General features: G+C 41.2%; 1 protein-coding gene across 4 annotated transcripts in view; it reads right to left on the reverse strand.

Moving 5' to 3' along the window:
- Nucleotides 1-26,937, reverse strand: part of MTUS1 (microtubule associated scaffold protein 1) — a 115,745-nt gene that overhangs the window by 80,163 nt on the left and 8,645 nt on the right. For 2 of the 4 annotated variants that reach the window (XM_047092138.1, XM_047092139.1), the window contains exons 2-3: nt 19,527-19,722; nt 1,151-1,312 (exon numbers count right to left, since the gene is read on the reverse strand). In XM_047092138.1, coding sequence (XP_046948094.1) covers nt 1,151-1,312; nt 19,527-19,722 — 358 coding nt within the window. The remainder of the gene's footprint in view (nt 1-1,150; nt 1,313-19,526; nt 19,723-26,937) is intronic. The other 2 variants (XM_047092140.1, XM_047092141.1) reach the window with 1 other exon arrangement.

Raw genomic sequence — 26,937 nt, forward strand, 5'->3', positions numbered from 1 at the left:
ACAGACACTTACTATCATGCGAGACAAGCCGGTGCTGCTAAGTGACCTCTCAGAAATGCGCTCATTAATTCGGCACCTTCTCCTCCACACATTCACATTCTGAGTCCTGTCACGAGCTGGCCGAGGGCCCTTGGACCAGCAGCAACCTCTCTGAGCCTCAACTACCTCATGTATACAATCGGGGTGGTGGCACAACTTATTTGAGTAAGAAAAAAAAAAAAAAACAAAGAGAGAGAACGCATGGGAACCGTATTACCGTGCCCCACGCAGAAGGTTCAGGAACTAGGACTCCACTCTGTCCTTGAAGCAGAGGGAGCTGCCCTCCTCCCCACCTCGCACGAAATCATCCTATTACCTCTGGTATTCTAGTCGTCCGGGTTAACTATTCCCTTCAACTACCTTCTAGAGAAGGACCATTTCTTTCGCATTCCGTATCCCTTGCTGCATCTATTGTGGTGCCCATGCACAGCAGACACTGCACAATTGTTCAGAGTAATAAATCCGTGCATTATTTTGTAAGGAAATTTAAAAAGAGAGCAAACAAATACCAAGACCAAGTACATTCTTTGAATGAAAAAGAGGGCTCAATTGATTCACCCATTTTATACATGGAGAAAAGAATTCACCCTGACTGACAACTTGAGAAATATTCTGAGTTTACGTTACTTAAAATTAGGCTTGAAGTTAAACCCGTCATAGTTCATGGACGCTAGCATGCAAAATATAAGATTATAAAACATACATCTGCAAAATCCAGTCTTTTACAAAGAAATCAAACAAGTTCTCCTTATTCTGATTTCCAGTTGGGTTCCAACAGCCCTTATATCGCTTTCATTCCTTAAAGCGAAAAACACTACTGCTTCAGATGATACACTTTGGCATCCCCCTTGCAAAAAAAACAAAAAAAAAACAAAAAAACAGGTGGCTTCAACACAAATATTTCAGTGTTTCATAGCATGTGCATCAGAAAAGGTCATTTAAAGAATTTGCTCTTCCTGCCAAACTTTTCGAGAAGTTCCAAACGAGAAGCAGTATTGACATTTCCTCTCAATTGCAGGATCAAAATTCTGATAATTATTTGTAGCATGTTAGTTTTTCCTGGTGACTATGGTTTCAACGACCCGTGAAGTCTGGTGTCAAACCAACTTACAGTTACTGCTGTAAGTGCTCAGATCACTGTGGGTGCTGGCAACAGAGGACGCGCTTCCTGTCCCCCTCCGCGCAGAACTTTTCAAAGAGGCTTTGGATTTAGGAAGTGGTCTACGCAAATTCACCCAAGACGGCTGTGCTTTTTTTAAGGATGTAGGTTTTCCTTGGGATTAAAAAAAAAACAAAAAAGAGTTTCTACTACTATTCATCTTGACAGTTTTTTTTAAATAATTTTTTTTTTTTTTTTTTTTTTGAGAGAGAGAGAGAGACAGAGTGTGAGTGGGGAAACGGGAGGGACAGAGAGAAGAGACACAGAATCTGAAGCAGGCTCCAGGCTCTGAGCCGTCAGCACAGAACCCTATGTGAGGCTTGAACTCGGGCTGTGAGATCTTGACCTGAGCCAAAGTCAGGCGCTTAACCGACTGAGCCACCCAAGCACCCCAAAAGACTTAAGCTTATAAACTTAAATTCCTGTACTAATTACTGGGTTAAAATACAAACCAAATATTCAGAATCATGAAATCTTCCCATAGACTTGACTTTTTATTTTTGTTAATTTAGAGGCGATGATGAGGCCATCAGGACCTGTGAAGGGTAGCTCTAACTATATAACCTGAAGTAATTAACGCAGGTCTGTGGAGACCCACCTAAAGAGCCACGCGACTCATAAGCTTTTGGCAACGTTGAAATCAAAGCTATGACCTCCGCCCATTCCACTGATTAGAAATTAAACAAATTCTCCCATTCACACACTAGGCTACTGTATTAAAAAAACAGACGAAAATTTAAAAACAAAAACAAAGAAAACTTCAATTTGAGGACGGAAAAAATTTATTTAAAAAAATGCCTAATGCCTACCACCAGGGGGTGCTCTGTTATTCTTTTCTTCATCTCCATTTTTACTATTTGCCAAACTTAAGGGGTCTTCACTCCAAACTTCTCTTTCTTTCAGCAAAAGTGTTTCCACTTATGAATGAAATATGTATGCTTCATATTCTCTGGCATATATGAGACCACACTCCTGATATTCATACCAGCTACCGGTTTATGGGCATTTCCTAAGTTCAATCTTTACAACTCTCATCGAACCCACCTCTCAGTCTTCTTCGTTTACTTTACTCTAACCGTTGCCTGTATGGATAGATCCCAGGTTCCCACCTGCAGCCTATCCTCTTCCTAAATTCCAATGTCACTTGCATTTTAAATTCCTTACTGAATGTTTCAATCTGGACATTTAGATACCCTCCTCCCTACTTAGGCTAACTGTAACTTCCATTTTCCTTTTTCCCAGGCTCAAAGCATTGGGATTGTTCTTTTTTCCCCAGATCCCCATATAATCTAGCATGAAGACTCTCAATGCTAGTAGTATTACCTAACAAAAACATGCAGAGCTGAAAAAGACCTTACATAAAAACAGCCATGTCATGTATTCCTAACAGCACCACAGTGAGTGACACAGTATGTCTGGGAAATAATGCCCACTGCTTTATTGCTCATTAAGATTTCATTTTCATAGAGAAAAAGGAGATCTGTCATTTAAAGTCACTCACATTAAAGCCCTCCTATCTCCAGCTTCATCCTTGCACTTGTTAACCGTAAAAATCAAAATGTCACTTATTTTATTAGCAAAAGATGAGTTTATTCGGGAATGGCAGAGAATCGCAATTTGAGACCTGCAAGCTACGGCCAAGCCACAAGGAAGTCTGTGGAACATAGGAGAGGCATGCTCTTCTATAGAGGACGGTGAGAATTTGGGAAGGCCGTCATAAATGAGAAGCTCCATGGAGTTAACTGGGAGCTGGGAGTAGAGTGGCTTCTCACTGGCTGAGTTGTGACTGGCCCTCCTTGGCTGGGCTGTTGCTTCGGGGAGAGGGGAGGGAGCCTTCCTTCCTCCAGCTGAGATAATGAAGTAGTATCCACTTGCAAGTTTAGTCTCTCTTGCTGGGATTGCTGCTGAAAAAGTGGTGGTGAGGCATGAGAGCTCCCCCTGCTGAGCCTCCTGATTCCGTGTTAGCCAGGTTTCCCGTTACTAATCTTCACGCACTATTCTTTTACATTTGTTGTGTCCTCTGCTACAATTAATGTAGTTTTCTCTCCGTCACCAGGATCTACTTTTTTTTTTTCTTTTTAGATAGTGTGTGTGAGTGCATGAGCAGGGAAGAGGGGGCAGAAATAGAGGAGGGGGAGGAGAGAGAGAGGGAAAGAGAGAGAGACTATCTTAAACAGGCTCTGTGTTCAGCACAGAGCCGGATGCGGGGTTTGATCCCACAGACCCAGGGTAATGACCTGAGCCAAAACCAAGAGTCAGGTGCTCAAATGACTGAGCCACACAGGGGCTCCACTGGGAGGTACTATTCTAATTCATGAGGCACATCACTTCTTTTCAAAGAGGTCTTCTTCCTCTCAATCCAAATCCTACAAATCCTCACTGCCTCCCTCCTATTTTGCTGTAACAACTGTATAGGTTCCTCAAGTCCTGTCCTTCTGTCCTTTCCAACTCCATCATGTTGAACCCCTGAACACGAGAAGAGGTCATAATCAAATCTACAATTTGTGACTCCTCATTACCTATAGGATGACCTTATTTTTAATTCTCTTAATAAAGACCTATATGGCAGTCTTAGGGTTGATTCCAACAAACTTGTCCCCCATTGTGCTTTGCCATGCCCCCATCCCTGTACCTACATACACAAACACACACACACACACACTTTTACTTCTCCAGGCCTTTTTACTCTCTTCTTCTGTTTATGTCCATCGTGGTGAACGAATTAGCCTCCTTTCCTTTGTAGTCCTCTATCTTGCCTGGTGACTACAAAGTTGACCTTTAAATCCTTGCCACTCAGACACCAAATCACAACCTCCATTTTACAAAGATGTGTTAAAATACACAAATGTATGACAAGCGCTGTTGAGAGTCGGAGCTTTGTAAAGCCTTTCCTTCCAGGTCACCGTCCTGTGTGTGCCATGGGCCACATCTTCCGTTACCATACCAACATTGGCTTCCGCCCCAGGATCTGTTTCAGTAGGGCTCTCAGACTACTCTCCGAGGTCCCTGAGAACAGGAACGGTACCTGATCCCTCCCTCAGGACCTAGCAACGTGTCTAGCATGGAGTGCAATTTAATAAATATTTGCTGAATGAATTTTTATTTAGGGGCCAAGAGTAAGGTGTGGGAAATAAGGAGAGGTTGGTGTAAGTGGGAAAACTTCCAGCTGTAAGAAGAATGAGGACAGGGGATCTAACGTACAGTGGTGACTCTAGTGGGGAACACTGAATTATATGATTGGAATTTGCTAACAGTAGAACTGCAATGTCCTCACCAAAAAAAGAGAAATATCTGACATGAGGGATATGTTAATTAACTCCATACCGAAAATCCTTCTACAATGTTTATCAAATCAAATCACCACAACGTACAATTTTAAGAGCTTACAAGTTTACTTGTCGATTATAAATCAAGCTGGAAAAAAATAAATGTAGAATTGTACTGACCAGAATAATAGCTACCAAACTTTTTTCAGGGGTGCTTGGGTGGCTCAGTTGGTTAAGGGTCCTACTCTTCATCTCAGTTCAGGTTATGATCTCACAGTCAGTCATGAGATGGGCATACAGCCTGATTAAGATTCTCTTTTTCCTACTCCCCCTCCCCTGCACATGGTCTCTCAAAACAAAATGTCAAAGGCCAAGAGTAAATAAATTTTGATCATGCCTTCTCTCGTCTACACTAAAACATTAAACACTTAATTTTTACCAGTTTATTTGTCCTTTGCATATATTAACAGATTCTTCAGTCTGTTAACTATATAAAAGGAAACATTTTTATAGTCCTTATAATAATTAGCAAGTTATAGATATTCAAACATTCATGTGATTTTTAAATTTACATTTACCTACCAGTTTAACTTGCCTCTGGAGGTACAGAAAGAACAGATTTTTAGAATATGTATTTACTAAATCACAGCACAAACATTTGATGAGTCCTCCTCCTCATCACAAACAATGAGCAAGGTTAAGCAAGTGACAGATGAAAATTTCTGGGCTCCAGCCACAGTGCAGTCCGGGCTCAACAGGTTTGGAAAATCAACTTGTTTTTCAGAAGGGATGTTTCATAGCATTGTTTCTGACAGCATCCTAAGTTCACAGACATTTTTCAGCGTGGCTCAGAATTACTACAGACCTGTACCCTTTCTGATTCCAACACGCAGCCTGGCACCAGAAGCAAGGTTCCCCAGCTAGTCTGTGATTCCCATGGCCTGTCCTGTCCCATTCATGAGGCTCATGGTCCCTCCTACCTAGCCTCACCCACTCCGCCTAATGACAACCTGTAACCCTAGCAAAGGTCTTGCCCATTCTACCCTTAGTCTGTCTAATGGGCATTAAGGGTCCTGAACAAAGCCTCCTTTACCAAAGGATTAGCCCTTCGGAACTCATAATCATCCTAACAGAGCATTGCCGTTACTATTCCCAGTTCACAGATGAAAATACTACTCGGGTAGTCAAATGGCTTATTCCGTCACATTTAAGCAGCGACCGTGAGGCCTGGAAGGCAGGCAACTTGCCACCAGCCCAGGGTTCCCTCTACCGTGTCACAGAACACAAGCATCATGGTTAAAGAAATAAGCACCAGGCTGGAGGTCAGATTGAGCTCTTTCTTCTAGGAGGGGGCTCCCAGAGTACAATGGTAACAAAGTGGGGATAAAACAAAGGTATTTAACTATTTCACCAATGGTCCTAATGTTTAACTTAAGAGCAAAGTTGATCTAAAGTATCTGTAATTGGACTTCTTAAAAAGAAGCAGTAACACACACACACATCATAACCAATATTAAAGGGAAGACATGGAAATATTGGGCTGAGAGACTAACCTGAGCACCAAATTCTTAAATAATGAAATCCTTACAGGACTGCTCTTTAGTTCCAGGAGGTGGTATTTACCCATTCACTGCACAGCATCTAACTTATCTCAGATGTAAACCATAGAGATTTAAGGTCTACCTACAGACATATTACTGACCTCCATGGTTTATTTTAAGCTCACACTGTTAGCACAATCTTACATAGAGATGACAGATTTCGTTTGACCTTGTAATTACTACCATCTTTTGGCTAGGGGAAACATGGAGGGAATAGCATTTGCACTTAGCCTTAGTAACACAGAGCGTCTATTGAATTTGAAATATAGCTTCATCAACAAGCAGTTTAGATACCCACCTTGGAAAATCTGATTAAATGTACTGTATTTAACAGAACATCACTAAGCAATGCCTTGTAAAATTAATAATCCAATAGAATGATTTATTAAGTGAAAAAAAACATTAATAATACCCTATTTTTAAGCTTATACTAACCTACATATTGAAAAATTCCAGAATTTTATGAGACTATTATAAAATATATAGCACAGTGGGATAGAGGGGAAAAAGAAGGAAAGAGGCAGAAATGGGCAGTTTTCCCTTCATACTTTATATGCTTATTATTACTTCAGGCGAATTTTTTTACGATAAGCATATTTTATCATAAAAACTAGTATTATTAAAGTCAGTGGAGCCAAATATTTAACCAGACAAAACATGCTCAGAAACCAAGGAAAGATAAATTGGATCAACCATTAAAGAAAGTAGATTCTAATCATTTTGATTCCTGTGCCTCTGCAAGCAATAGGTATTCTTTAAGTCTTTTAAATTTACTAAGAAAAAAACAAAGCAATCAATGGCTTAGTTGATGCTTTTATAAGGCTGTGATGAAAACACAGAACTATGGTACTGGAAACTTCTTCATGATACCATAATGGTGTGTTCCTAGGACTGGAAATTAATACCAAAGAATAAACTCCTGAATGGTACTCCTTTGTTCTGACACTTATATTAAATGACTCATTGTCCAGGAGAAAGCTCCCAGGGCATTCACAGGTATGCAGTGTAATCTCTCAGCTCCAATCTGACTTCCTCTGTTCCCTAAGGAAAGGCCTGAGAAAGAAGGTGGGTCCCACACTACTCGCAAAACACCTTCAAAGTAATGAGAGCAGTTTCCCAGGCCACAGAAACATCTACCCGTCAAAGCAAGTTCTCTCTGAACTCTCAGCCAGACTAGAATGAATTCAGCTTTAGTGTGTTTTTCACGAGATTATTCAGCATGGAAAAAAAATGTCTTGCTGTTCACTACATTTGATGAAATTTAAAGGTTCTGAAGATGTCTCAATGAGTTGACAAAAAAACAAAAAGCAAAGCCTTAACTACTATATTACCTATATTAGAAGACACAGATCTTAATAAAAATCTGGACAGTGGATTCACAGGGGAGGTTGTGTTACTCAACTATTTACTTGCCCACATACTGAGGTAACTGCAAAGTAAGGGGATCGCAGAGCACACACGTACAGGGTGATAGAAACACTTGACAGCTTACTATGGAAGTTACCACCAGATTTTTTTTTTAACATTTATTCATTTTTGAGAGACAGAGTATGAGTGGGGAAGAGGCAGAGAGAAAGGGGGACACAGAATCCAAAGCAAGCCTCAGGCTCTGAGCTGTCAGCACAGAGCCTGATGTGGGGCCCAAACTCAAGGACCACAAGATCATGACCTGAGCCAAAGTCAGATGCCTAACTGACTGAGCCACCCAGACAACCCAGATGTTTTAAGTAGTAATTAGGAATATTAGAAAATACATTGTATGTCATTAAAATTTTCCTAATAGGATTGTGGTTTGCATGGCTTACTAGGTGCACAGACATCGTGGGGAAGAAAAAGAAAATGAGGCTGGAGAGATGGACAGTTTACTGTTAAGGATGGCATTACATGCCAGGCTAAGAGCTTTAGAGACCTCATCTATTACGGGCGGGGTTTGGTGGGAAGTGGGGGCAGGGGGGTGGGCTACTGCAGCTTCTTGGCATTTGACCTGGAATTTGATCAAGTGGTGGCAGCTGCATAACCACCTAGCAGGATGAGTTTGAAATCAGAGAACAACTTAGGAAGCTAGTGCACTTGTCAGTGCTAGAGGACATGGCAAGTTTCACGAGACAATGACACAACTATGGAGGTCATTCTGGAAAATACAATTAATATATATAGCTTAAAATATAAATTATTGTATTTTGTTTTTTTTTTTTAATTTTTTTTTCAACGTTTATTTATTTTTGGGACAGAGAGAGACAGAGCATGAACGGGGGAGGGGCAGAGAGAGAGGGAGACACAGAATCGGAAACAGGCTCCAGGCTCTGAGCCATCATCCCAGAGCCTGACGCGGGGCTCGAACTCCCGGACCGCGAGATCGTGACCTGGCTGAAGTCGGACGCTTAACCGACTGCGCCACCCAGGCGCCCCCAGTCTAGTGGCTTTAAATACCATCTACATGTTGATGAATCCCAAATTTATATCCCTAGACCAGAAATCTATGCACTCCAGACTCATGTATCCCACTTTTCTCTCAACATCTTCACTTACAGATTATTCATCTCAGCTAAGTATCTCTATAGCTGAGTTCTTGATAACTATCTACCAACATCTGTGCTCCCATCACCCATCTCCATCTCAGCGGATGGCACCATTATCCTTCCCCATTGTTCACACCCAAAACGTGTAGTCACCTGACTCCACTCTTTTGCTCTTACCTCCTCTAAGCAAATGCTGTCAGCTTCACTTTCAACATGCTCATCTAGAATCTGACCAGCCCTCACTGCCATGACCATGGTCCAAGAAGCCATAATCTCCTGCCATGACTGTAGCAATACCTCCTCACTGATCTCTGGATGCAGCCCTCACCCCCATTCTATATACTCTCTACACAGGTATCAGAGTGATCTTATCAAAATTTAAGTCGCTTTGGGGGTGCCTCGGTGGCTTAATCAGTTGAGCGTCCAACTCTCAATTTTGGCTCAGGTCGTGAGCTCCCATTTCGGAAGTTTGAGCCTCACATTGGGCTTGCACTAACAGTGCAGTGCCTGCTTGGGACTCTCTCTCTCTCTCTCTCTAAGTAAATAAATAAACTTAAAAAAAATTCATTAAAAAATAAAAAAAATTTAAGTCACTTTGGTTAAAAGCCAAAATCCTTAGGATTTTTAACACTGTCCACATCTGGTTCTCCACTACCTGTTTCACTTCTGTTTCAACTTTTCCTTCCTTCTTTCCTTGCTTTCCTAGAGCACATTAGAGCCACCTCAGTGTCTCCACTTACTGTTCACTCTGACTAGCACGGTTTTCCTCCAGATACTCCTAGGACTGACACCCCCTGGCCTTTACTCAAAAGCCACCTCTCCCTGGTCACACTAACCAACATTTCTTTCTCTCTCACACAAAAGTAACACCCACCATTTCATATTCCCCTTCTCTGCATTAGTATTTCCCCTCCCCCTTTAGTACTTTACATTATCAAGCATCCTATCTACTTTTATTTACATATTACCCATCTCTCCCACCAGCATGTAACTTCAAGGAGGGCATGTTTCGATCCTGTATTCACTTCTGTACCTCAGCACTTTGATCACTGAATCTACATTTATTCAATAAATATTTCAGTGCCAAGTTTATGCCAATTAAAGTAAGATACCGTTTGCACTTTCTGAAAGAGTAAATATTTAGAAATCGTGTTAGAAAGGTCAAAATACTGGCACGAGTGTCGGAAAATGCTCTTACGTACTCAGAGAGGGAGCACCGACTTGTAGGCTGTTTCTGAAGGGCAATTTGGCAACGTGCAACCAGTCTTAAAGTGCTCACACCCTGTGATTCCATCTAAAGGAATGCATCCAAGGAATTTATCTGACTAGCTCTCTTACTATGTATAAAGTTCTTCAGCGTGAAATCGTTTCATTCACTAAAAAAACAGAACAAAAACCCTGAAACAACGTCATGTTCAAAGTCTGAAGAAATATATTGCAGCACGTTCCATCGATGCAGTATTATAAGGCCGTTTAAAATCACGTTATTGAAGAGTAAGAATTTAAGAAGCTAAGGAAATAGGCACTATACCTTCTAAGTGAAAAAGAAAATTCAATTAAGTAAGTGCCTACTGACTGTTAGGTAGAGGATTTCTGAAACAGTAGGAATTGCTTGCACCTATGAAATATATGTTACCACGTGCCCATGAGAATATGTCAAAAGAAAAGGCATTGAATAGTTATCAATTCTGACGTTAAAACCTATCTGGCATTAATGAGATTAAGGGTGATTTTTCTTTCCTTTCCACTTTTCACTAAAAGTGTTATACTTTTTATTTATTTATTTATTTATTTATTTATTTATTTATTTATTTTAACATTTATTCATTTCTGAGAGAGAGAGACAGGGCATGAGCAGGGTAGCGACAGAGGGAGAGAGACACAGAATCCGAAGCAGGCTCCAAGCTCCGAGCTGTCAGCACAGAGCCCGATGCGGGGCTCGAACTCCTCAACCAGGAGATCACGACCTAAGCCGAAGTCAGATGCTCAACCACCTGAGCCACCCAGGCGCCCCAAAAAGTGATATAATTTTAAAAGTCTACTGGGCAAAAGGCAGTGGAAAACTGACGAGCTATCCAAATGCACTGGTTAAATCCAAGATGCACGAGAGATACGGTTTACAATGCTTCTTCCTTTCCTTTCCTGGCACGCACAGACCTGGGCTCTGTCTGGACCTCTTCTGCCTGCTGACTGCCTGAACACCAGTGTATCGTGTCCTAATTGCCCAACTTCCCTTCTCTGTATTCCCGTTTATCTTTACTGACTCGGTCCACAATCTCTACATTCCACACTCTGAACCCTAGCTGCCTGTCCTATCATTTCTACTCCCTAGTATACCAGCTAAGCCCTAAAAATTACCTCAATCCAGATGTAGCCTCCTTATTGTATTTCCAAGGTCTCGATGGCAAACATCAAACAAAGCATCAATACCAAACCAAGACTGACACACACATTTGCAAAGGTGTACCTCCATCACAGTATAGAATTACCTAGATTACAGCAAAAAAGAGTTTCAGCAAACTTTGGTACTGTTAATCGTATCCTCTTCTGAAATCCTACAGCTTGTGTTTTCCTTTAAAATATCCTAAGGACAGATGTGATGAGGGACAAACCCACCACCTCCCCTACTTGACTGGTAATAGCTTGAAGGCAAGCACCAGGTCTTTTTTATCCCATAACTGCTCTGGGTCTGCAGTACAGCTTGCACAGTGTATACTTCCAAAGGGTCAAGTGAATGAATTATCTTCCGGAACACAAAATTTCAGTAGCCCTCTACATTTATATATTGCAAAATGCGACTTTAATAGTCCGTATTCTTGAGTTAGTCAAGGCAATGTTCTATTAGTACGACACAAACTATGTAGCCATCACCATTTGCTCCAGAGTGAACTCAAAAATCTAGTCACGGGAGTACAGGTGAGTCACAACAAAAACACGACAGATATTAAAAGGGCGGTCATCTGACAGAGAAACAAGAACTTGCCACAAAGCGAGGTTCTCACGAGGACTTGAATTGCTCAGAAGCACGGGGCTCATGGTAATACTGTCAGTACCTGCCTCTGCAAGTGTGTTTACAAGATTTCTGCTGCTTCACATGGGGATTCAACAAAAATAACTCCCGTAGTCACAGGCCTAGGAACATGCGTCCCGCAAGTGAAGGTGTAATAAATTCAAGACTGAGAACGGTCGTGTCCCTTCCCCAGCTACCGTACAAAGAAGATGAACAAGGGTCTTCACGGGTCTGTCAACAAATGTATTTATCTGGTGGTGAGGTGACTGAACTCACCTGGCACAGAGCTCCTAACCACGATGGAAAAAGGCACGTGGTGAGCATCCCGGCTCATTAGAAGCCAAGGTTCACAGGAGAATTACTTTGAGCCATGAGGTCACTGAGACGCAAAACTGAAGATCATCTTATTTCCTGTTCTAAGGTTACAAAAATAAGCAACTCAACAGAATTTGCGCAAACTCACGTCAAAGAAATCCCCTCACCTCATAAAAGTGAGCTGCCAAAAAAAAAAAAAAAAAAAAAGTTGGGGGGGGGGGAGCTGTCCAGCCCATCACCCACGGCTACTACTCTGACACTTGACTCTTAAAATTCCCTACTTAATCTCCAATTGTGTCTATCCCTACACACTGCTGCCTTCCCTTTATTTCTAAGGCTAACTTAGTTACGGGTGCTCTGGACGCATTCTGACGCTTTCATCATCTGACTGTCAGCCATTACTGATGTTCTTACCTTTATCGGCTCTTTTCCCATGGGTTTCCTTACCCTCTACTACACATTTGCACTGTTTTAACCTTCCAACATCCCTGCGCCCTTTGAGGTGCTTCTTGATCTCTTCAAATTCAGCATGGTCCGAACTAAACCCATCAATGTCTTCCTGTTAACCACTTCTTGCTACTCTGTTCCCTATCTCGCTTCATGGTCACCCAACAAGAAAGCGGCAGAGACACAAGAGACTCTCCCCCACCAACGGAAGTTTACCAGACCCCCTTTCTCCAAAACGTTTTTAGCATTTTCACTGTTTCTTATTCCCACACACTGGTACGACTCTTTTAAGTTTGTGTCTCAACGATGAGAGAACTGACCTGCCTCAAACATCCTCGGGACACCATCACTTACCTCAACACTCAATCGACTCCAGACATGTGGATCCTGCCCTCAGTGTTTCCAAACACATCATACCCTTTCATAGGGCTCCACTTGCAATACCACAGGGTATTCCCACCCTTGGGAATACCAGCAACTTTCTTTCCATGCCTGGAAAACTTCTACAGGCACATTCCAAGGCCAGTTCAAATGTCATCACTATTCTCCAATCTGCCCTTCGACCAAGTTAGTGGTGTTCCCTTCACTGTGGACACAGTGCTTCACATAAGTTTCCATTCAAATAAGGCCAGACAACATTTTTAAATATCTGTTGTATAATAGGTACACTGTGCTGAGCAATGAAAAATATAAAGATAACTTACACCTGGGGGCACCTGGGTGGCGTCCAACTTTGGCTTGGTCCGTGGTCTTGCAGTTTGTGAGTTTGAGCCCCATATTAGGCTGGCTGCTGTCAGTGCAGAGCCCACTTTGGATCCTCTGCTCCCTCCCCTCTCTCTCTACCCCTTCCCTGCCTGTGCTCACTCTCTTTCTCAAAAATAAGTTTAAAAAAAATTTTGAAAAAAAATTAAGAATTCTTTAAAATAATAATAAACATGGGGCACCTGGGTGGCTCAGTTCGGTTCAATATCCAACTTTGGCTCAAGTCATGATCTCACAGTTCATGAGTTTGAGCCCCGTGTCAGGCTCTGTGCTGATAGCTCGGAGCCTGGAGCCTGCTTTGGATTCTGTGTCTCCCTCTCTGCCCCTCCCCTTCACGTGGTTTGTTCCTCTCTCCAAGATGAATAAACAAACAAACAAAAAACAACTAGGACATGGACTCTCCTTATGGGCCTCACAATTAGGAGACAGACATGTACAAAAATGATTACAGTAGCATAATAAAGGCCAAGTATCACAGAGGCCAGGACAGATCAGCTGCAGTTTGAAGAATGAGGAGTTTGCATTGAAATCATATGCTTCAACACCTCTTTTCACCTCACCCTCTAACCAATGAGATTGTTAAAAGGGCCTATCAATCACGTTTGTAGTCTTCGAATCCAGTAGACAGCCCAGCACACAGCAGGCTCTCAAAACTTTTACCCAATTCATAAAGCAACCGAAACTGCTTAGTGACATATTAAGCCTCACTTATGGGTCATTCTATAAAGCAATCTTCTCCAGAATTACTTGCCAAGGGAGAAGAATTGAGTGGAAGGCCCATAAAACAATCAAGAATTCATAATGTCAGGAAGGAATAAAAGAGAAGACACTGGTCTCCCTGTAAAACCCTACCTGGTTGGCCTCATCCATCCTCCCGGCTCCCACCACACATGCTGGGCAGCTCCCTATCCCTCAAGCACCCCCCTACCGCCTCCCCTCCACCTTTCCACCTGCTGTTCCCTCTGCCCGGCGAAGGCCTTTCATCTGATATCCCAAGGTCTCTCTCCTCCTGCACCTTCAGATACTGGCTCATTTGTCCCCTGCTCAGTGTGGCCTTTCTCAACTGCCTGATATTAAGATGCCACGCCCTCCACTGCCTTTTCTTCTCAGCACCTATCATCGTACATTCTCAACATCTTATTTACTGAATTTTTCAACTCGCCTGACTAGAATTTAAGCTCTGCAAGGCAAGAATTTATCTCTTTTGTGCCTTTCTGCATCCCCAGCACAAGCAGGCACTCAATCGACACTCGTTAAATGAGCAAGTCAGTGTGTCGGACAACGGGGTGTGTGTCAGAGAGGTTCAGGGCACAGCACAACACCGCAGGGTCTGTCCCGTGTCCGCCACTTATTAACTCTAATTTTGTCCAAGTTACTTAAGGTTTCAAAACTTCCAATTCCTTATCTACAGAATTGGGATAGCTATACTATCTAAACCTCATGAGTTGTAAGAATAAATGAAATTAGACATTATCTGTATCTCATGAGTTGTAAGAATAAATCAAAGTAGCCATTTAGAAAGCTTAGAAGACAGCATGACAGGTCTCTGGTGCTCAAAAACATCACTATGACTATCATTTTTATGAAAAAAACAAAAAACCCCGAGACACTTTCTTTAAAAAGTATTTTAATTATATGTACATACAGAAACATCTGTAAGCAACATGTTAAAGTTAGAATAAGTTATTACGTGGTAATTTCTGGTTTTCAATAATTTATCCAAGTATCTTTCTCATAATTTTGCAAGCTAGTTCTCTCAAACTCTCACCTAGAGAAGAGTGAAATGATATAAAAGTACATTGAAAAGATCTTAAATTCCCTTTGACCCTCAATAGACAAAATTAGTTTACAAAAGACAACTAAGAAAAAAACACCTTAGCAAGAAAGCACAGAAGCCTGTAATGCCAGGCAAGTCGTGACAAGTTTGGGATGTACTCCTGGTCTGAGAGGAATTTATTTTATTAACCCACAATAAACTGAATTAAAACAAAGGTTTACCCTTTTAAAATGTTATTTCTCTTTGTCCAGAAGAAAAACTAAAGACTGTTTCTTTCATGAGGCCCTTCTTCAGGCTCTGGTGTAATCAGACCAAGCCCCTGGACATTCTTCTTTTTCACAAAGTCCTAAAAGCACTTAGAGGCCTTTTCCACACCCTTTATACACCCTTTCGTCCTGCTTGTGGCGTCATCAGCACGCATTTGCTGTCCCCAGGTAGGTTACCAGATCCACAAGGCAGGGAGTGGCCTACTTCCGTAATCCTACCCGGCTCAGGCTAGTCCCTGCAAGGATTATTACATGTTTGTATCAAGGGACACACACATTTATAACCTAAAACCCGGTCAACATTGGCACTGCCTTCAGAAGAGGGTGGCAGATGGGTCTCCGAAGATGCCTGGATCAATCATGAAATATTTAACTATGTAGTTATTTATTCAGCAGCATTAATTTCTAATAACCACATAACATCATTTAAATTAGGGTAAGATGACAGAGAACTCTAAGCCAAGAGCCTGAAGAGAGAATTGCCAAGTTTTTACACCATTCAGCTGAGCTTGAGAGGTTTTTTGTTTTTGTTTTTGTGTTTTTCCCCCAAAACTCGTCGTTCCACTCGAGTAGTTCTCTAGACTGATAACGTGAAGGTTAAGAGCATGGGCTCCAGAGTCCTACTGCCTGGTTTGAATCTTACCTCTGCCACTTTCTAGCTGCATGATGTTGACAAATTATTTGACTTCTGTGTGCGATTTCCTTCAATTCGTACAATGAGGCGAAGCCTCACAAAACTACTCTGAGGATTAAATGCACTTATAAACGAAATGATTAAGACAGAGCCCGGAACTTGGTAAGCATTTTGTAAGTGTGAGGTGCTATCATCAGCATTATAATTATTATTAGAATAGTTTTCCTCACCATCTCATTGAATTGGAGTGGTTAAAACATACACATAATCTACACAAAGAAAATTTGAATCTGGTTTGTTATCACTCACAATCCGGTCTCATACCAATCTCCAGATTTTTAAAATTATTCTTCTACTTTTATTGAGATCTAATTAGCATACATCACTTGTTAAGTCTAAGGTGTGTAGCCTAATGGCTTGGCTTATATACACTGTGCAGTAATGACCTCAGAAAATTTAACTAGCAGCCATCAGCTCATATAGACACAATAAAAAGCAAAAAAATATATATTTTCCTTGTGATGAAAATTGTTCAGATTTACTCTTAACTTTCATATATATCATACAGCAGTGTTGGCTATAGTTTCCATGTCGTACATTACAATTTCTAGATTCTGACAAGTAAAATGGAAGAGCTTCATTGGCTTTAATTACAATTCTTTCTCCTCCTCAGTTTAAAGCTTCAAGAAAATGGCTACTTCAATTCCAGGTCTGGTTTTCTACTTAGTTCTCTGAAAGGATTTATTGAAAACCCCAGCTCTGCTGGAACATTCCTGCTGCTTACCTTTCAGTAGAGTAACTTTGTATACACAGTACAGAGGATGTCCATTTGGTTTCAATTTTCTACTACACAAACACTGCATTGTACAATAAATGGCAATGCTCTCTCAATGATCTAAAGGCACATTGTTTTTGCTCCTTGATTTTCTGATCTACTTTAACTCTGTGGGGATTAAGTTTCCTGTCCCCCACAACAAACACCTCTCGATGTATTGTGAGCATCCAAACAAGCTAGTTGCTGTTTTGTTTTGTTTTGTTTTAAGTACAGCATAATCACATTAGTCTTCCAACAGTTAAAATATAAAATCAAATGCAAATGCATGAGGTTTCTAATTACATGATTTTTGCCCCCATTTCTATACAGAAAACCACCAGGTAAATGAAAACTTAGTTTGTAACTCAGGTTGAAAACTTCGAGTATGTGACTTTTTAGTTATCAAGTGTCTTTAAACGGGTTAATAAAACCTCAATAAACTTGTCTTTTCATTACGAGTACACAGACCTACTTTTCTCGTACGGCATGAAGTTATATAGTATACAGTAAAGGGACTTAAAAAGTGCTGAACTCTTTTTTGAAACTTATCACTTACATAAAAGTATCCCATTTTTCAGAATACAGTAGTTCCCTCGAACCTCATCCTACCACACACAGGGGTGTTTCAAGACCTCCAGTGGATGCCTATAACTATGGACAGACCCAAACCCAACATATACTGGTTTCTTCCTCTATGTACATACCTATGATAAAGTTTAAATTACAAATGAGGTGCAGAAAGAGATTAATAATAAAACAATTATAACAATATACTATGATAAAAGTTATGTGAACGTGCTCTCTCTCAAAATATCTTCACTCTTCTTCCTGTGATCATGTGAGAAGATAAAATGCCTACCGGATGGGATGTAGTGGGATGAATGACGCAGGCATTATGATTTGGGGTCAGGCTCCTATTGGCATTCTAACAATACCTACTTGTGCACTGCGGTTGACTACTGCTAACTGAAATCACTGAAGGGGAAACCACAAATAGCTGGAGACTACTGTTTATCCTAGGCCTTGGCCTACTCTCTTACAAGTATGTGCACTTCTGGTTTTCTCGGTTGTGAGCATCATGTGGTCCAGAGAATCACACTAGTAGCTGCCGCTGCTCAGAGAGCTAGGGGAGCTCCAAACTGCCCCTGGAAAGGCAAGGACTGTCAAAGATGACAGGGCCTTACATTCTAAAACCCTCACATTTCGCAATGCAAAGCTGAAGTCCAGGGTGGGTACACGACTCGCTTGGGCAGCTCACTGGTGCCAGAGCAGTATGAGAACACAGGGCCCGTAACTACAGGCCATGCTGCCAGTGCCCGTGGCTCTCTAGTGCCACCGAGCCACAAGTTCTCCTAACATCCAGACGACAAGGGAGCTCCCCAGCATCTGCCAACTCCCATGACCCTTATCTGGCATCACCAGTAAGAACTAAAGCTTTGATCTCACTTATGCCTCACCTCCCCAAGTGTGGCAACATCCCCAATCAGGATCATTGCTCCTCTTCTGTTTCTCTCCCCAGTGAAGAAGACTTCAAGTGAATTTTTTCTTCCCGCTCAGCTCCTCTAGGGCTGGGAATGAAAACGTGCTTCAGATCTCTCTTTCTCCATCCATACTTCTTCCTGAGTCTGGTCCTCAGAACCTCAAGACCTTGAGGCTAGGCCTGAATCTAAATAAATCATCCTTAAGACACTTAGGCTCATTATACACTTCTCACACAAGAGGCTTTACGATAGGATTGGAAAATAAAACCTAAAACTACCAAGGTGTCAAGAAGGAAAGAGATCCCGTGTTGTGTTTGGTTTTGTTAGTTTCTGCAAAATGTTCTCACACGTGTTGACACATCACTCTAGAGGTACTTTGTCCACCCACCCCTCCTCCCCAGACCATTCAACAGTAGACACTATTTTTATACAGGAACTTACTTCTAAATCCTTTGGACATGCCTTTAATTTGCTCCAGGTTGGACCTGTTAAAATAAAGGGTGTTCCCTGCAGTGTTCTCAGTCAACTGGAATGGCTAGCAGTGCTTCTGTCTTAGTCTCTATGAAATAGGCTGACTTTTCCATTTCCTATTCTGAACTGTAACCCAGAGAAATCTCTACCATCAGCCAAATTTTTAGTAAGACACTTAACAGCTACTCTTACAGCACTCAAATTTCATAAACCTATCATGACTTTAAATCTACTACTTCTGGGGCGCCTGGGTAGCTCAGTCGGTTGAGCATCTGACTTCAGCTCAGGTCATGATCTCACTGTTCATGAGTTCGAGCCCTGCGTCGGTCTCTGTGCTGACAGCTCAGAGCCTGAAGCCTGCCTCAGATTCTGTGTCTCCTTCTCTCTGCCCCTCCTCTACTGGTGCTCTGTCTCTCTCAAAGATAAATAAAAAAAATTTTTTAAAACCCTACTACTTCTAAAATATAAACCAACATAAAAGTTCATCTCAGAAAAGTTTTAACTTTTTAGTCACTCTCCTATCCCTGAAAAATTTTAATACATCTTTCAGTAAAATTCAAGAAAAAATTCATCTCTTTTCGTATGGTGAGGGCCAACCATCAGTTTAGTGTGTAACATGTAAGTACTATTAAACACTTAATCATTTATTTAAAAATGTTTCTAATTCTGAAATTATATAACAAGCACCCAATTGTGTATTTATTTACGATTCCTCTGAATAACTTAGAAGATGGTTTACACACCTCTATCTTTCTCCAACGAGCCCTTACACTGCTCAAAGAGAAGAGCTGTGTCTATGAGTTCTTTTTCTACCTTCCCTGGTCCACTAAAGGCTCAATGTTTTGGTGACAGAATGTGTTGGTGTTATAACCAAAACCTGTCTTTCTGCTTTCTGACATGCCTAATTTTACATTTAAATTATCTGTAAACTGCTGTAAGGCACAACTGATTTATTGTATTCTTACCAGAACTGGACACACGCCTGATCCTCTGAGGAGATAAGGCCCGGTCAGAATTGAGATTTCTACTGTCACTATTCCGCCTCAAACAGGAAACAGAAGGCCCCACTTTGGCTTTTGAACCAGGTGTTTTCCTCAAATTGGAGGAGTCAGGCTTGGAAATATTCCTACCTGAGGTGACTGCAGTTTTTGAAGCAGAACCCTGTGAAAAAATAGTTAAGACTTTAGTCCAGATTATACCTTCCTCATACCATGTCCCGTGGCACTCTGTCAAAACGACAATTTCTTTCTAAGCAGATATGCCACAGGGCTATTTTTCATTTTTAGAATGAAGGAATTAAACCTCTTCATAGTTTGCTCTTAAATCCATTATGATCTTTTATGCCCAACAGCGGAACTATTCCCAAGATGCCCAGGGCCACAAGCTGAAGTCAAGCTGCAGCTCTCAGTCTGTTCCCTGAGGCCTTTCTATAGCATCTGATGCTGAGGACGCCATCTTTCTTCAGTTTCTCTAACAGAACGCTCTCTTGGTTTTCCTTCTACCTGTCTGGTTATTCCTCCTCCGGATCCTGTTCTTCTGTACACCTTTCAATGCTAGTTGTCCCGAGGGTCCCAGACTTGACCCTGTTCTTTCCTTGCCATATGCTCTCCTTAAGTGACCTTGTCCGCTGTTTCAACCAGCACCTACACCCTGTTGTATGTGAAGTCCTTATGTCCTAGCCAGCACTCTCCTGCCTTTCTCCTGTATTTAGCTTCTTTCTTTACCTACCCACTTAGCACACTTCAGGCACCTCTACCTAGCAATGCCAACAGTAATCATATCATTGTCATTTTTATGGATCAACATATAGCCCCTACAGAATAATACTTTAAGCTCAAAATCCATGTTTCAACCCCTTTAATCTTCATAACCCTAGAAGTTGTTACCTTTATCATAAAAGGTAACAAATGTTTACATTTTACAGAAGAATACGAAGCAGTTTCTAACATTAAACTAGTTTCACCCAACCATCTCAAAACTTACTTCTTTCTATAGTCATCACAACATACCCAGGAGCCCAACATAAACAATGAAAGCTATTTCTAGGTGCTTCCTTGTTTACTTCTTCAACTCTCAATAGCCTTCTTTCCCTTTCCCATCCATCTTAGCAAAGGCCTGCATCATTTCTTCCCAGGATTACTGAAAGCACATCCTTAGGATTTCTGGTCTCACCAGCTTCCAATTTGTGTTCCACTCCACTGCTAAGGTAATCTCCTCAAAGGCCAAACTGGGTTAGGTAGCTCACCTCTGTCTTCCAGATAAAGTCAACTCTTAACAGCAAGGCACACTGAGCCTTTCTGGATCTGGCAACCCCTGGTGGCTTCATCAGCTTATTCCTTACTGTTCACATTTCTGCACCCCCACCTCCCATCACACTCACTACCTGGAATCCCCTAAATGAGAATATCTTTTCGTGTTTCTTCCTCTTTGTATGTGTTATTTCCTCCACCCAGAATACTTTTCCGATTCATAGTGACTAAACTAGCTCCCTTGGAAGCCTTCCTTGACAACCCTCTTCAAGGCCACCACCCCAAGCAGCATAGCAGCTGATACATACTCCCAACGAGTATTTAACAACCCCTTTTAGTCCCCTTTATCTTCTAATATCACCCACCATACCAGACACTAGGTTTGGCCAGAGGTGTAGCTTTCTTTCCTATATCCCAACAATCACCATCATACATAGTATACAGTAGGCAACCAATAAATATTCCCATTCTACATAGAGGAGGTGACACTCTGAGCTTCATTCAAGGAAAAATTCCAACACCGTAAGTTATATTTTGTATTCTCCCTTTACATTACAAAAACTGAGCCTCATAGAGACTAGATAATTGGCCCAATGTCATTCTGCCAATGAATGATGGAGCTAATCTGAAAGTGTATCTAACTCTAAGATCCATACTTCTAACATCTATGCTGTGTTTTCCCTACTCGTACCTTACTTTCCTTGCATAAGTAAGTCATAAGTAGATTAATTTCCAATACAGATATGTAAAGCCCCATGCTACCTACAGTTGAAATCATACACTGGGTGAATCCAAAGTTTAATTGGGCAAGACTTCCAGGGAAGATGCGGAGCAGGAGCCTAAACTCATGTTGTCCCAAGAATATTACTAGATGGACTTCAAGCTGTATTACAAAGCCGTAATCATCAAGACAGTATGGTACTGGCACAAGAACAGACACTCAGATCAATGGAACAGAATAGAGAACCCATAAATAGACCCACAAATGTATGTCCAACTAATCTCTGATGAAGCAGGAAAGAATATCCAATGAAATAAAGTCTCTTCAGCAAGTGGTGCTGGGAAAACTGGACAGTAGCACGCAGAAAAATGAACCTGGACCACTTTCTTACACTATACACAAAAATAAACTCAAAATGGATGAAAGACCTAAAGGTAAGACAGGAAGCCATCAAAATCCTCGAGGAGAAAGCAGGCAAAAACCTCTTTTGATCTTAGCTGCAGCAACTTCTTACTCAACACAGCTCCGGAGGCAAGGCAAACAAAAGCAAAAACGAACTATTGGGCCTCATCAAAATAAAAAACTTCTGCACAGCAAAGGAAACAATCAGTGAAACTAAAGGGCAACCAACGGAATGGGAGAAGATATTTGCAAACGACAAATCCAATAAAGGTTTAGTATCCAAAAGCTATAAGGAACTTACCAAACTCGACACCCAAAAAAACAAATAATCCAGTGAAGAAATGGGCAAAAGACATGAATAGACACTTCTCCAAAGAAGACATCCAGATGGCCAACCAACACATGAAAAAATGTTCAACATCACTCATCATCCGGGAAATACAAATCAAAACCACAATGAGATACCACCTCACACCTGTCAGAACGGCTAACATTAACAACTCAGGCAACAACAGATGTTGGCAAGAATGTGGAGAAAGGGGATCTCTTTTGCACTGCTGGTGGGAATGCAAGCTGGTGCAGCCACTCTGGAAAACAGTATGGAGGTTCCTCAAAAAATTAAAACCAGAACTACCCTACAACCCAGCAACCGCACTATTAGGTATTTATCCAAGGGATACAGGTATTCTGTTTCAAAGGGACACATGCACCCCAATGTTTATAGCAGCACTATCAACAATAGCCAAAGTATGGAAAGAGCCCAAATGTCCATCGATGGATGAATGGAAAAAGAAGAAAAAGAAGATGTGGTATGTGTGTATGTGTATGTATATATATATACATACATATGTGTGTATGTGTATGTATATATATATATACATACACATACACACACACACACACACACACACACACACAGAGTATTACTCAGCAATCAAAAAGGATGAAATCTTACCATTCGCAACTATATAGACAGAACTAGAGGGTATTATGCCAAGTGAAATTAGTCAGAGAAAGACATCCTACGACTTCACTCATATGAGGACTTTAAGACACAGAACAGATGAACACTAGGGAAGGGAAGCAAAAATAATATAAAAACAGGGAGGGGAACAAAACATAAGAGACTCTTAAATATGGAGAACAGAGAGTTACTAGAGGGGTTGTGGCAGGGGGGATGGGCTAAATGGGTAAGGGGCATTCATCTACTCCTAAAATCATTGTTGCACCATATACTAACTAACTTGGATGTAAATTTAAAAAATGAATTAAATTTAAAAAAAAGACTACTACTAGATAACACTCATATTTTCAGTGCAAATAACTCAGAAAATGACCCCAAGACTAGCACAACAAACTTCACAACCAAATGTGGAGAAGAGGTCACATTAGAGAGTGTAGGACCAGCAGAGAGCTAAACACCAATGGTCTGGATTTGGGAGGGAGGGAGCTATAGGCAAGGAGAGGGGCAAGAAATAGACTATCACACGAGGAAGCCTGCATGGGGAAAACTAATCCCATATGCATTTGGCTTTGGAAATCAAAAGGGCAGAATTTCCCACTTCTTAAAACTAGCAGGACTTAAAGCCTAGAACTTTAAAAATCAGCAGGCTCTGTGCTGAGGGAGAGCCTAGAGGGCAATAGGAAGCTGAGTCCTTAACCTTAAAGAGATAACACAACAAAAAGCCCAAGGACATAGGGCTTAGAAGCAGCAATTTCAAAAATGCCTGGGGTACACAGGAGGGAAAGTTAGTTACTAATCTCAGAGTTCCCTGAGGGACTTTTCAAGGAACAAAGGAGCTGGCAGGTAGCTTTTCCCTCCCCCACCCCCAAAATAATCACATGGCCAACTGCAGGAAACAGCCAGCACTCACTACCTTACTTGCTTACACCATGCTCTGCCCCCTCCTGCTGGGCTTGCCTCAGTCCTGATGCTGTGGATTTCCCTCCCAGAAGACCCAGGGAAACCCTGCCACCATTGCATCTCTGACTTCCCTAGGAGGATGTATGCGCCTTGTTAAAACTACACCCCCACCCAGAGGCGCTTCATGGAGCAACCCAGGCCTGCCTCAGTCTCCAAAGTGACTAAGTGTCCCCTGAGGAGAAGGACTGGCGTCCACAGCTTGTGACACCAAGATCCCATCGTCATGCTTCCCAGAACTGCCTCAGCCAGCCGCTGGTCTCCGTAGCGGCTACACAACCCCGGTGGAAGGGGACCTGTGGGAACAGCTTGTGGCACCCTGTCCCTAATGCATGTGCAGTACAAACTCAGGCTGGCCCGGTCTTGGAAGCAGTGGTGAGTCTCCTGTAAAGAGGATCTACACCACCTTGTTAAAAGTGTGGGCCCTGCCCACTACTTTCAAGAGCAACAGACATAGCCGACTTTCTTAACACAGAGAAACAAACACAGAGTTAGGTGAAATGAGGAGACAGAGGAATATGTCCCACATGAAAGAATAGGACAGAAGAAGAGAGACCTAAGTGAAACAGAGATAAGTAATATGCCTGATAGAAAATTTAAAGTAATGATCATGAAGATACTCCCTGTACTTGAGAAAACAATGGAAGGCATCAGTGATGCAATTAAAAACAAACTTGTGGAATAACTAGCAGGCTAGAGGAAGCAGAGGAATGAATCAACAACCTGGAAGACAGAGTGATGGAAAGTAATCAAGCTGAGCAAGTGAGAGAAAAAAGGATTATGCAAACTGACAATAGACTTAGGGTACTCAGTGACTCCAACAAGTGTAATAATATTCACAATATAAGGATTCCAGAAGAAAAGAGAGAAAAGGGGGCAGAAAACTTATTTGAAGAAATAATAGATGCAAACTTCCTTATTCTGGGGAAGGAAACAGATACCCAGATCTAGGAGGCACAGAGATCCCCACAAAAAAAATAAATAAAAATAAAAGAAAAAATAAATAAAAAATCAACCCAAGGAAGTCCATACCAAGACACATAGGAATTAAAATGGAAAAGAGTAGTGATAAAGAATGTTGAAAACAACGAGATAAAATACAACTATATACCAGAGCAGAGAAATCCCATGAGGGTATCAGTGGATATTTCAGCAAAAACTTGGCAGGCCAGAAGAGAGTAGCATGATACATTCAAAGTGCTAAAAGGGCAAAATATGCAGTCAAGAATGCTCTATCCAGCAAAGCTATCATTCAGAATAGAAGGAGAGATAAAGAATTTCTCAGACAAAAACTAAACAAGTTCATGACCACTAAACCAGCCTTTATGAGAAACACTAAAGGGGACTATTTGCATGGAAAAGAAAGATCATAAGTGAGACTGTGAAAAGGATAAAACATAAAATAAGTACAAGTGAGTATTTCTGTAAAAAACAAACAAGGAATTCACAAAATGAAACAATGTAAAATATGACACCATATAACTAACATGTGCTGGGGGGTTGGTGCAAAGAGTAAAGAATGGGTTCAAAGTTAAGCGACCATCAACTTCATATAGGCTACTATATGCAGATGTTACACAAAAAACAATGTTAACCAGAAAAAAGAAAAAAACAACAACAACAATGATCAGATATGCAAAGAAAAAAAGAGAAATGAATCTAAGTATATCACTCAAGAAAACTGTCAAATCAGGGCACACGGGCAGCTCAGTCATTTAAACATCCAACTTTAGCTCAGGTCATGATCTCATGGCTTCTGAGCTCGAGCCCCACAATGGGCTCTCGGCTGACAGCTCAGAGCCGGGAGTCTGCTTCAGGTTCTGTGTCTCCCTCTCTCTCTGCCCCTCCCCAACTCATGCTCTGTCTCTCAAAAACAAATAAACATTAAAAAATTTTTTAAAAATCCAACAAAACCATCAAATTGTGAAAGAGAGCAAGAGAAAGATCAGAGAAAACTACAAAAACCACAAAACAAGTAACAAAATAGCAATAAATACACACCTATCAATAATTACTTTGAATGTAATTGGAATGTAACTGGACTAAACTCTCCAACCCAAAGCCATGGGGTACAGAATAGATTACAAAAACAATATCCATCCATGTGCTGTCTACAAAAGACTCATTTCATACCTAAAGATACATGCGGATTGAAATTGAGGGGACAGAGAAACCTTTACTATGCAAATGGCTGTCAAATGAAAGCCAGAGTAGCATTTTTCATTGGACAAAACAGAGTTAAAACAAAGACTAACAAGAGATCAAGAAGGAGAGTAGTGTATTTCATTGGAAAAAAATAGATTTTATTTTATTTTTTTTTAAATTTTTTTTTCAACGTTTATTTATTTTTTTGGGACAGAGAGAGACAGAGCATGAACGGGGGAGGGGCAGAGAGAGAGGGAGACACAGAATCGGAAACAGGCTCCAGGCTCCGAGCCATCAGCCCAGAGCCTGACGCGGGGCTCGAACTCACGGACCGCGAGATCGTGACCTGGCTGAAGTCGGACGCTTAACCGACTGCGCCACCCAGGCGCCCCGGAAAAAAATAGATTTTAAAACACAATAACAAAGAAGTGATAATAAAGGGGACAATCCAACAAGAAGATGTAACAATTATAAATATTTATGCACCCAACATGAACACCCAAATTCATAAAACAGTAACAAAGGAACTAATTGATACTAAAACAAGTAATGGTGGAGGACTTTAACACACCACTTACATGACGGATCACCCAAACAGAAAATCAACAAGGAAACAATGGTTTTGAATGACATGGTGGAACAGAAGGATTTAACAGATATATTCAGAACATTCTATCCTGAAACAGCAGAATACACAAACTTTCTAATGCACTCCAAAATAGATCACATTAGCCCACAAAACAAGTCTCAACAAATTCAAAAAGATCCAAGTCATATCATGCATCTTGTCTGACCACAATGCTCTGACACTCAAAATCCCAAGAAAAAATCTGCAACGAGCACAAATGCATGGAGGTTAAAACACACGCTATTAAACAATGAATGGGTCAACCAAGAAATCAAAGAAGAAATTTAAAAATTAAATGGAAACAAATGAA

This window comes from Lynx rufus, unplaced genomic scaffold, assembly GCF_022079265.1.
Source record: "Lynx rufus isolate CCGP_SWC_20201006 ecotype Redwood Valley unplaced genomic scaffold, mLynRuf1.p SCAF_3, whole genome shotgun sequence".
In the NCBI taxonomy this organism is placed as follows: domain Eukaryota; kingdom Metazoa; phylum Chordata; class Mammalia; order Carnivora; family Felidae; genus Lynx; species Lynx rufus.